This window comes from Kogia breviceps, chromosome 10 (genome assembly GCF_026419965.1).
Source record: "Kogia breviceps isolate mKogBre1 chromosome 10, mKogBre1 haplotype 1, whole genome shotgun sequence".
Lineage (NCBI taxonomy): Eukaryota > Metazoa > Chordata > Mammalia > Artiodactyla > Physeteridae > Kogia > Kogia breviceps.
In genome coordinates, this window is record NC_081319.1 from 49677954 (window position 1) to 49691025 (window position 13072).

A 13072-nucleotide genomic window follows, 5' to 3' on the forward strand; every position below is an offset into this window, starting at 1 on the left:
TAAAAGAACACAAAAACCTCTAACTTCCTCTCTCTCTCTACTGACCAAACAACTTCCATTCTCCAATACTCTCTTCAGAGTAAGTTGCCTACATTTTCTCCCATCACACTTTTGACTTGCTCATCTCATCCCCATTGTTCAACCATAGGGCAACTCTTCTCCTTGCCCCCAATGCTTCTTCCACTCTGTGGTCAATCTTTAGGAATGCAAATCAGATAGTACCGCTTCGCTATTTAATATCCCATAGTTGTCAGGGTAAACCTGAATTCCTGCCACACAAGGTGCTTTGTGATATGGCCCATCACTACTTCTCCAGCCTTCTCTCTCACCCACTACGAATCCTCACTTCTCATCCTACCCTCTGGCAACTTTGCTATACAGATAATCTTGTGGTTCTCTGAATTTAACTATCTGAGAAAGCCTTTACCCTTCAGCTTCTTTGCCTGGTTAATTTTTATTCTTCCTTCACCCCTTGTCTCCTCCAAAAAGCCTTTAAAAAAATCTCTTCTAGTCTAATTTAGATGATGCTTCTCTGAATTCCCTTAACAGCCCTATTCTTGCTACTACCATGGCATCACACCACCTGGTTTTACTGGTTTTTATGCATTTGTCTTCCCTATGAAACAGCGAACTCCTTAAGTCCAAAGTGTGCTTTACTGCCTGACTCTGTGGGGCCAAGTGCTCAACAATGTTGAACGAATGAATAAATGCAATTTTTATTACTGCCCTTCCCTCGTTCCTCAAAAAGAGCATGTTCAGCAAATGGACATTCAAATACATTTTGAAAGGGTTATTAATAAGAATGGAGACTCAACTAATGGGTTAAATGAGCTTACATTACTCAGGTATTTCTGTCATCCCAAATATTATTATAATTGTCTTATCATGAAACACTGAGAGATAACTGTATTCAGGCAGCCAAATAACACCATAACGGCTCAAAAGACTAATAATTCCCCAAATCTGGTTCCTTGTACATCCACATATTTTCCATTTAAAATATGGCCAATCATTTGAGAGAATTACTTTTATATTCATTAGAAAGTTTTTTTGGCATTTGTAAATCAGCAGAACTCATTCCAATATCATCAAATGTTCAGGAAAGAGAATGGAAGAATTAACTAATCTCCTTTCCTTCAGACCCTAGTCACATTCTTGAACTGCACTAACAATTTTTTTTAAAGAACTCATACCATACTTTTTTCTTCCTACCAAGACACATTAAATGTTAAATAGTTCCAGAAGACTACAAAGAAGCCAAAAAATTGTTTATAGAAAGCAAACCAAAAATCGCGGTTTACCCGCAATTCACTTAATGAGGTGTCTGGATCTATTAAGCTGCTGGTGTCCCCGCTTCCTCGTCTGGATGAGTTTCCACTTAGAGGGGTTGTTGCTGAGGCAGAATTTCGAGATGAAGGCTAGAGAAAAAGAAATATGGCACTTTTAAGTCTTGTTTCTTTAAAAATATTTTTGCTGTGGAAACTAAAAGTGGGCCAGGGTGGTGGGGAGAGGTCTAACACAGTGTGGACAAGAAGTTACCGAATGCAATCCACAGGCAATTTAGATTGGTTTTGGGGAGAGGGTACCCAGAGATGGGCCCAGGCATACTAAGCACAAGTGTGTTTGCTCGCTTTATTGGAATCTAGAATTCATAATAACTAAGAAGGAAATGGTTCGTGTGAGAGCTGTCTGTTTTCTAAGTTTATCTTTGCTGTATTGTAAACAGCACTGGGGTGAGTACATCAGCTTGATTTTAAACAGTTTTAGAATGTTATAGTTGGTATGCTAATTAGCAGTCCTCCTATTTAGTTCCTGAAGCTGCTTTAGAATCTTTTCTTTTCCTAATACTTTGCTGATAAAGTTGGAGATACTATTTGAAGCTGACAGTAGCAATACCGTGTATCACTATGAATTTAGACTGCTCTTCCCACAATGAGTTTAAATGTGACATCATGCTACTGAATTAATAAATGGCAGGGATTTGTGCTATTCAATACAGCAGCCAACTAGCTACATGCAGTGACTGAGCACTTGGAATGTGGTTAGTCCAAACTGAGATTTTTTTTTTAGGTGTAAAATACATACCAGATTTCAAAGGCTTAGTGTGGAAAGAAGAATGTAAAATATTTCATTAATAAGTTTTCATATTGATTATGTTTAAACATTTTGGACATCTGGGTTAAATAAAATATATTATTTGTATTAATTTTATCTGTTTCTTTTTACTATTTTAGTGTGGCTGCTAGAAAATTTAAACTTACATATGTGTTTTACATTTGTGGCTTGCACTGTATTTCTGCTAGATAGAACTGGTACACCTTTTGGGGGCATAGCACAAAATTAATCCTGATAATTTCCCTAAGATGACTTTCTAAAAATATTTCTAGAAGAAAATCAGAGATTTTTTAAACACAAGGCAACTCCTAGAAAGGAGTTACTTTATTGTACTTCGAAGAATAATTTATCTATAATAGGAAAAAAACAAAACGCTGAGTTTGTCACCACCATTCCTAAAGACACTTCTTCATTTTCAGTGTTTAATGGCTTCTTCTAAGGATTAAATTCTAGAGGAATGAAAATCAAAAGAGCAGCCAAAAGTTTAAGAGGTGACATTCAAGGAAATAAAATGCAGTGTCTTTTCTCTTCCCAGTGCTTCACATGATTCAACCACAGAGGAATTTGGGGGTCAAGGACAGGAAGTAGATGAAGAGAGGAAGAGTAGCTCCATCAGTTAAACTGTTGTAAAATCAAGAATAAAATAGTAGTAGACAGTAAGTTATTGACCTTGAAAACTTAATTTCCTTAGGAATTTAGATACTCACCCTTGTGTAATTTTCAGCATATTGTTTGTCAGATTTTTCATCCAACTAGAAAAGAACAGAGATAAAAATCAGAAAAGATGCTTAGCATTTTGATTTTTTTATGGGGAAAAAAAAGAAGTGACCTCATTTGAGTTCTCCAAGTTCAAGTGATATTTGGAACCTAAAAGCAAACATACTAAAACTGAAATAAAAGTTGGGACACATAAAACAAGATGTTAAGAACTTTAATTCTTATCTAAGGAAGACATGGAGTAAGCAAGCTGTCCTTATGAAAAAATTTAGAACTTTTACACAGATTTTCTTTTAATGGTATTTGAAACGTATTAAAGAAAACTACATATAAACTTAAATTTTATCATTGTAAAAGTTAATACACACACACACAAAAGTGTATACATCAAAAAGAAAATTCTGATAAAACCAAAAGCCAAAAAACTTTATTATCTTAGCATTACTGACACAGGACACACAGATTAAGACTAGCACACTTAGCCAAAAAAGTTCAGATTGGACTAGAGCATGTAAAATATATCATCAAAAAAATTTCCCCATAGCACTAAAGAATTGGTTGTCTGGTTTTTGTTTTTGCTTTTTAAGTAATACACGCTCACGTATCCAAAAAAAGAGAAAAAAACAGCACAAAGGGTATGCAAAGTAAGCCTCTCTCTAGAGGTATACCATACCCAGATCTTCAAGGGCAACCTACACCCAGTCTTTAAAAAATTCTAACAGTAGTGTCCCCAATACATTCCATATCTTCTTTTTCCCCTTACCATGTTTCAGAGATCAGACAAAGTACTTTATTTTTCTTCATGGCATTTATCACTCCCTGATCCCATGATATTTATTAACTTATTTATTAATAAACTTATTTATTAATTGTCTGATCTCTCTCTCTTTAATGTAAGCTCTATGTCTTTATGTTCTTTTCTGTATTCCTAACACCAAGAATAGCACCTGGGGCTTCCCTGGTCGTGCAGTGGTTAAGAATCCGCCTGCCAATGCAGGGGACAGGGGTTCGAGCCCTGGTCCGGGAAGATCCCACATGCCACAGAGCAACTAAGCCCGTGTGCCACAGCTACTGAGCCTGCGAGCCAAAGCTACTGAAGCCTGTGTGCCTAGAGCCTGTGCTCCGCAACGAGAAGCCACCGCAATGAGAAGCACGTGCACCGCAATGAAGAGTAGCCCCTGCTCACCACAAATAAAGAAAGCCCACGCGCGGCAATAAAGACCCAACACAGCCCCCCCCCCCCCCCCAAAAAAGAATAACACCTGGCATACAGGACTCAAAATTTGTTGGATGAACGAATAAATGAATTATATCCCATATGTACTTATAGACTTACCTCATTTATTTTAACAGCTGCATAGTACCCGATTATCTGGACATACCATAATTGAGTTATCCTATCTTCTGCAGATAGGCCTTACAGTTGTTTTAGTTGGTGTTTCAAGAAGGGAAGTACCTTAAAGGTTTAGTCTAAAACCCTGACTTTATAGCTGAGGAAAGAGAAATTCAGAGGTGAAAGATCTTGCTGAAGCATGCATAACTACTAAACGTCACAGCTGAATCCAGACCTCAGTTTTGTGAATTTTTCGTATTATTTACCTGTATATACTGCCCCAATTATCACTGGGGGAAAAAAGTCACAGAAAAATTTAACTAAATGAAAATATACCCAGACTCCAACTCCTAGACCAACCCTCCCAGCCCAATCTAGAGAAGAGATTTGAAAACCTTCTTTAGTTAATTATTAAAACACAAAATGTCATTATTTCTGGCTCAGTTCAGATCATTTCACTCTAACTTCCTCATATTTGACAGTTTTTTCTGTTTTTTTTTCATTACCCACATTTATTTGTGTTCATTTTGTCTCAGTAAACACCTTTTATTATAAGTACCAAATCAGAATATAAATACTATCTCAGACTTCAAATTCTTTTTGCTACTTCTTACTGTAATACTCTTAAAAACAGGAGCTGATTTTAGTTCATTTTGACTTCTTTAAACCACATATGAAATGTTTTAAAACAGGCGATGACAATAGTTTTTAATATTGGCAGTTATTGCCATGAAAAGGAATTATCTTCCTCACATCTATACTAGTAAAATATATTGCCTAATGTTTAATATGTTATTCCTCAGAGTGAAAGAAATACCTTATCTAAATAAACTGACTTATTTTCCTTAGAGTATCTTCCAACTCTCTTCTACTAATGAGTTAAAGAGAAAAACAAGCAGCATTCAGAAACATTCTTCCAAGGTCCATTTGAAATCCTATCCCTTATCCCACTCTCTCACAAATGAGCCCCAAACCCACCCATTTTTTAATAGACAGTCACCCGAGAATAATCTTACATTTCAGAGGCTGCATCGTTGACCCAGTCCACTGCAGGATTGATTCTGTTGCTTTTGCTATATCTCCTGACAGATCCCAACTGCCGCACCTGCCCAAGCTGATCCTGTGCCGAATTTCAGGGATTGTGGAGGTAGCAAAAATGCCTAGAGCAGCCCCGCTGCAGTGACTTGGCCAGAGACTCATCAGTGCTCACTTTTCAGGCTCGTGCTGCGCTATGTGCAGCCTTCCATTTAGAAGAAAAGCTAGTTGAAACCTGGTATTCTAAAAGCCTTGGGAGGTCTACATAGCTGCAATGCAATGACAAGCTAGCGTTCAAAATGATGACCAAAAGAGTCTGCCAGATCCTCAAAAGGCTCTTAAGTGGAATAAGATATAATCATGTTTAATATACTAAGGTATAAAAGAGGGAAATGTTGGTAAAAGGGTACAAACTTTCAGCTAGAAGATCAATAAGGTCTGAGGATCTAATGTAAAACATGGTGACTACAGCTGATTTTTAAAAATTGTTATATATGAATAACATGGAAAAAATAAATATGCAATAATATGAAAAATCAGAAAATAAAGGCTATATGTACTATATAGTCACACTTTTGTAAAACAAACAAATTAAACTAAGATAGAGAAAAATACGGAAAATAAGTCATCAAACTGCTTTTAAAAAAAGTGGCTAAACAAAATGGTAGACTAAAATATAAAACAACAACAAAACTGAAAGCAAGGCTTTTTTCCTTAGTAAAGCCCTCAGGACTTGCTCATGAATACTGACTACAGCCTACTATTCTCAAAAACTTTCAAGTAAATATTATGCCATTACACTCCTAAATAATTAAATAGGTAATTTTCCAATCAAGAAAAGGGTTCTCTTGATAGCTGGAAATGGAAAGTTAGCTGACAGGCTTGTATCAATAATATTTCATATTTGTCTTAATGCACAAAGAAGACCACATGATGGCAAACTTTATTGCTTCTTTTGAGAATTTCAAATTATCAACTTGTAAACAAAGTCTTAAACATCATCTTTTCCATATTTCAGTGATAAATGCCTTTGCCTTATCTATGTCTGGGAAATCTGAAAATGCTTTGCTCTTGACATCAGAGTATAGATTGTTTCTCTTTAAATCTACACTCCTTGATTATTTGTTGTAATTAGTACATGAGAAATATTTCTTAGAATACATATCTTGTCAAATCTTTGAAACCCTTGGTTTCTTCTTAAAAGAAAGATGTTTCTTATTCTCTGATTGAGGCCCTTTGACCTTCGTTTCAGCAAATGGTTACTTTGACAGATAATTTTATCCTACCAAAATGGTAAAATACAATTTGAACCTTTTTGAGTGGAAACAGAATTTTAGTTGTGAAAACTTTTTTTTTTTTTTGGCTGCGTTGGGTCTTCGTTGCTACACATGGGCTTTCCCTAGTTGTGGTGCGCGGGCTTCTCATTGTGGTGGCTTCTCTTGATGCAGAGCACGGGCTCTAGCTGCGTGGGCTTCAGTAGCTGTGGCTCGTGGGCTCTAGAGCACAGGCTTAGTTGTTGTGGTGCACGGGCTTAGTTGCTCCGTGGCATGTGGGATCTTCCTGGACCAGGGCTCAAACCCGTGTCCCCTGTATTGGCAGGCAGACTCTTAACCACTGCACCACCAGGGAAGCCCCGTGAACACATTTTAATACCATCATCTGAAAGACTTGTTTAGAAATAAAGGTGTATTTTATTCCAAATTTTTTTGCTCTAGAGAGGGGCCCAACATATATTTTAGGCTTTGCCAAGAGGTAAAATTAAGGATATTATATAGGTACTTAGATAACCATTAAAAAGCAAAAAACAAAGAAAACTTTGGCTGGTAGGCTATAAAATAACAGGGGGCTGGCCAGATTTGCCAACCACTGCTCTAGAGAAGCTTGTGCTTATGTTACAAGGTATACACATGATTCGATATACATATACACAGCCTATATACATGTATATCAAATCATTATGCTATATATCTTAAATATGTATACTTTTTATTAAAATATGTAGACAAATCAAAATAACTACCTGGCAAAAGGGAAGAGTTTTATTTAATTAGTAGAGGCAGTGGAAGACTAAATAAAACTGTCAACCTTTTCACTCCTGTGTAGTTACTAAAATAAACTGCCAAGAAATAAATGTAGGGAGGACAGCCAGTAATTCAGACATCACATTAGATGCTAAAAGAATTCAAAGTTTTTAAGAGAAAAGGTGTACACAATAAATTAAATTGTTTATATCTATGAAAAAACAGGTTACTAAGCAAATTAATAAAATGGGCAATATTTCAAGGGAAGGACTTGGGAACCAGTCTTCTAACTTTGTGTGCAGAGAGACTGCTGATGTGACCAAGGTCAAGACGGGACTGTTGCTCAGCCAGCCAGCTTTGAGCGCCAACAATCTGGAATACTTAAGGACAACACTCAAAATTGTTTTCTAGGATTAGTCATTCAGAAATAGCTATTTAAATACAATCGGTGATATGCTAAATATAAATAATTCTCTCTTCATTAAAAAGTGTCTAATTTTTTGTTAAGAAACCCTGCCTCATCTGCTTCAAAGCACTTGATAATTAAGACAGCGTTGGTCCAAGGGCAAACACTAATGCTAGTTACGGAGAGACGTCACAGACAGAAAATTAGGCTGTTACATACATCAGGCAGGTAGACATCTGCTGGTGTGGGTTCCTTCTTTAAGGTAAATGCCTCAAGGCATTTCTACTGAACAGTCTTTCCTAAATTCAGTTCCCAATGAATGTGAAAGCAATAGATAGGCATTTCTTCAAAACAATGCCATAATCCAAATGTTCAAAATCTATTCAGATCCTTCCCAGTTACTATAAATTAGTGACTCTTTGCTAAGTAGTATATTTTATTGTTCAACCTTCAAAGTTTACCTAAAAATTTATAGATTCTCCAAAATGAAAAGGGAAGAAAAATTTTAAGACTGATCAGGAATATCTAAATATGGGCTAGGTATCAGATGGTTTTAAGGAGTTATTTTTCATTTCATTAGGTATGATAATGGCACAGTAAATAAAAAAGTTCTCAACTAGAGATGCACACTCAACTATTTATTGGGAAATGGAATGATGTATGGGATTTGCTTTAAAGTACCTAAAAAAAAAAAGGAGGGAAAGGGGAAGAAACAGATGAAACAAAATTAGCAAAATATTGATAATTGTTGGAGCTGCTGATGGGTTCTATGGGGGAAAATTTCACAGGAAAAATGTTTAAAAAAATCAGAACATATCAATATATACATTTCAAAACAAAACAAATAACTATTTTATGCTAGTGTGCTGAAATAAATATTTCCTAGGCAGTAAATTAAGTTCCTAATTTTAAAATAGCTATTTTGTTAGCTGTTAGCCACAAGCCTGAGACAGTGAATCCCCATGCGCTGCACTCACGCTGGTCAGATCTGGGATGCTGACATCATCCACGTCGGAGACCACGCTCCCCCTACGATTGGAGCGACTAAAATAATCAGCTGCAGAAACCTTTCAGTCAGGAAAAAAATGAGATGCTTTAAAAGTTAAGAAGAGAGAGAAGAAAAAGAGAAGAACATTGGCATATAGGGGGAATTTTTTTTTTTTTGGTGTGTGATAAAGTATCATGAAATGAAATGAGGAAACTGCTGTGATTTACCTACTCAAGAAGGTGAGAAAGAAAAGTAAAGGGTTCCTAAATGACATCACAGCTCCCTAAAATAAGCTCTTATTATTCATCTTAGCTAGAGTTCTATGCTATAGAGATCATCCATGTACTGCCTGAGAACCAGCATCACTCTCACCATGAGGGATTCTAGGATAGCATTTACCTAAAGCCTCTACTGTATTTCACCAATGTATAATGCATTATAGCTATCAGCTCTGTTAAGCACATATATCCTGAATGCGGAACTATCTGCAGAGTATTTACTGTGCCTTTTACCAATTTCCACAGTTCCCTCTTTTTCATATTCCTCAGGACCGAGAACTGTAGAACAAAATAATGAAAGAACTACACTGGCCTCTTTCTGGTTCCCCAAACATACCCAGTCTCTTCCAGCCTTAGCCGCTGGCACTGGCCTAGGAAGCTCTCCTCCCAGCTCTATTTCTTTCACCAGGATATAAGCTCCATGAAGTCAGAAATCTGGTCTATGTGGCTTACCACATCCTTCCCAGCACTTAACATGGTCCCTCACCTATAACAGGTACTCTCTCCATACACATTTGTTGAATTAATAAATAATGAATATTTTTTTACCTCACTCATCAGCTGTTCTTTACCTCAGCTCTGTCTGATTACCTTGCTCAAAAACTCTTCTCTTCCAGAAAGGAATCTGGAAGCCCATCCACAGAGATGCCTTCCTTAAGGCTTACAAATATGAAGTTTTGCTAAGAGCTGAGATAATCAAGCAATAGTATTCTTGTTCACAGTAATACAACTCAGATTTACATATAATAATATAACGGTACCCACTATCTCAGAATTTTGGTAGTTATTTTCTGTATAGTAATTCATTTAATCCATATATTAAGCCTACCTACAAAGATAGTCATTACATGCCCATTGTACAAATAAAGAAATCGCTATTAACACAACCAACAGGTTGGAGAAATGGTTCAAGCCCAGGCATCATTATTTCAGAGCCCCTGCCCTTTCTAGTCCATCACTTTCTGGGGTGCTTTCAGCTGCAGCTCTGAGTATGAGCATTCACTGGCTTGCTGATGGACCACAATTGTCTTAATCAGATCACTGGGTTTCTGGCAACAAAGCTCACAAACTCTTGCTGTTCCCCTTTTCTATGAAAACTTTGGGTTTACAATCTTTCACAAAACATGACTTGTATATTAAATGACCTTCTATGTTAAAGGAATTATAGCCTCTTAGTTATTGGGGTCTTTTGTTTTAGCTCTAAGCTGACACACCATCCTCACCAATGTAATTTTCGAACAAATTTTTAAGTGTAGCAAAAAAGTCATCAGCTCTCTGTAAAATTTCTTGCTTCATCAAAAGAATAACCTGAAATTGTATAATTTGTATTCTAACATAGCTATTTGTTACCTCTATAATTGTAACTCTAGTTGAATTCTAAGACCAAAATTTTTAAAGTTTGCCATCAGCAACTCAAAGTATTCATGGGCCTTAAAAGATGTATAAACTATGGTTAAATTTAAATACACAGAGAAGAAAACAAGTAATTAATGGCAGCATGATTTCTAATCCATAGTAATGAGTTTTAAACAATGGAGGCATTCATTTTGCTTGAGAAATTTTTTGGTTTTGGTGAATTGTGCACATACATGCACGTGCATAAAATAGCAACAAAAAATTATAAGTGAAAATCTGTCAAGTACACAATGACTAGCACATAAGAGGTGTCACTAGGAAAGCTTACATAGCCCACTAAGAAAATGTATTCTCAGGAATACATTTCTGAAGGCAAATTATTCATATAAACTAAATTTGAAGAAAACGCTCATTTTGTCAAGTGCAAATTTCATTTTCCAACAGATTTCACGTGATCACACAGTGTTGCAATTTTAAAACTCATTGTATGTGTTTGCATGCAAATCACGCTCACCACACTCTCCCTTCGCCCACGGCTGGCACGACCAGAAGAAGCAATGCTTGCAGTGTCATCGTCGATAAACTATAGATATTAAAAGCAGATAATGAAAAAGATGCAATTTCACTACAGGTCTTCCCTAACTGAAGGCACATGAGGTAAGGCTTTGGGAAGCACACAAACACTCTCCATGAGCATGATAATTAGCACCATCTATTGTGCACCATTAAACCAAAAAGCTGTTTCAAGGCATAATGAACGATCATTAAAAACCAAAAGATATTTCCAAAAAGCACAAAGAATAAAATAGTACTTCATCTTTTATTTAAGTTAAATGAAAGAAAAGCTGGGGGGGCATGACTCTACTGGCCAAAACCAGCCAAGGACTTCACGCTTTTTAAACCTCTAGGCCCTCTGGGGTCCTATCAGGGGTCAATAAATACACTTAATGTTTTAGTTTGGGAGAGAAAATAAAAGAATATTCTTAAGTGAAATAATATGTCAAAGACAGAATTTCCTACCGGCAAGGACACTGAAATGATGATTCTTACTGTCCTTTATTCATCCCTATGCAGCAGGTGGAGATATTTCTAATATCACTACACAGTTTTCTTCCTCTTTCACCAGCAGTGGAAGACTCATCTTCAGTATATATAGGTTGCTTCCATTCTGACATCACTAAGAAACCATTCTGGCATCACTGGGATAATACCTCTGAGCCCAACTTGCAAATGAAAGAGCATTTAGCCAGCACACAAGGACAAGATTCTACACTTGACTGAAAATATTACCATAATTTTGTTTGCAAGGGACCATCACAGTTGGGACACTAAAAATGCTACCAGGCCCAAGAATTGCCAAGTGGAATTTTATTACCTGGTGGGTTAAAAGTAAACTTCCTCCTTATGTGAAAAACAGTCCTGTAATACCTTTTATCTCCTTAAACATCCCTGTAATAACTTTTTGTTAGCTATTACAGTAGAATTCTTGATAAATGCCACTTGGAAATGGCAGAAGAAATGAGCCAAACATATATGTAGAAGAAAGTCCATATATCTCACCTATTCCACTCCACAAAGTAACCTATGTTGACCATTAAGAAATTGCTTAATAATTTCTCCAATTTTGACACTGTCAAGAATAACAAGGTAGTTCCTAAAGTCATCATTTGTTATTGAAAATGTTAATTACTAGAGTTTTTGGTGGGTAATATGGCAATATATAGCATAATTTAAATGTAAATACTCTGATTCCCATCATTTCATGATTAGCAATTTATCATGCAGATCTACTCAGACAAGACCACAAAAATACACATGCACAAGCATGTTCACTGTACAAGTGTCTGTAGTAGCAAAACTCTTGACAACCTAAATGTTCATCAAAACGGGAGCGATTTTTCAAATTTACAGCCCAGGCACTAATGGAATGATCCATTACCATTAAAAAAAAATGTGCTGACATAAAACTACCTCCAAGAGGCACTCAGTGGAAATAGTAACGGACATGGTTTACTTTTTTAAATCTTTTAAATGTCAAAAAAAGAATGAAAAAAAAAAGACTGACAAAAATAATAAAATAGATCTTTATATACTGATTTGAAAAGATACTGTGAGTAAAGAAAACAAGTTGAAGAGAAGTATGTATACAAATCATTTACATAGTGTTCAAATAAAGGACACTCATATATACATGAAATATCTCTGAAAGGATATACAAGAACAGAGGTTGCATCTCTGGCATTCTTATACACTAATGATGAAAAATCTAAGAATGAAATTAAGAAAACACTCCCATTTACCACTGCAACAAAAAGAATAAAATATCTAGGAATAAACCTACCTAAGGAGACAAAACACCGGTATGCAGAAAATTATAAGACACTGATGAAAGAAATTAAAGATGATACAAATAGATGGAGAGATATACCATGTTCTTGGATTGGAAGAATCAACATTGTGAAAATGACTCTACTACCCAAAGCAATCTACAGATTCAATGCAATCCCTATCAAACTACCACTGGCATTTTTTTACAGAACTAGAACAAAAAATTTCACAATTTGTATGGAAACACAAAAGACCCCGAATAGCCAAAGCAATCTTGAGAACAAAAAATGGAGCTGGAGGAATCAGGCTCCCTGGACTCCAGACTATACTACAAAGCTACAGTCATCAAGACAGTATGGTACTGGCACAAGAAGAGATATACAGATCAATGGAACAGGACAGAAAGCCCAGAGATAAACCCACACACATATGGTCACCTTATCTTTGATAAAGGAGGCAAGAATATACAATGGAGAAAAGACAGCCTCTTCAATA

The 13072-nt window shown here is 36.2% G+C and overlaps 1 protein-coding gene across 38 annotated transcripts in view; it reads right to left on the reverse strand.

The window, feature by feature from the left end:
* LRRFIP2 (LRR binding FLII interacting protein 2) overlaps positions 1–13072 on the reverse strand; it is a 122505-nt gene that overhangs the window by 47610 nt on the left and 61823 nt on the right. For 18 of the 38 annotated variants that reach the window (XM_059077329.2, XM_059077331.2, XM_067005713.1 and 15 more), the window contains 4 exons: positions 10764–10832; positions 8605–8694; positions 2823–2867; positions 1302–1418 (listed from right to left, as the gene is read on the reverse strand). In XM_059077329.2, the coding sequence (XP_058933312.1) occupies positions 1302–1418; positions 2823–2867; positions 8605–8694; positions 10764–10832 (321 nt within the window). The remainder of the gene's footprint in view (positions 1–1301; positions 1419–2822; positions 2868–8604; positions 8695–10763; positions 10833–13072) is intronic. The other 20 variants (XM_067005734.1, XM_059077338.2, XM_059077337.2 and 17 more) reach the window with 3 other exon arrangements.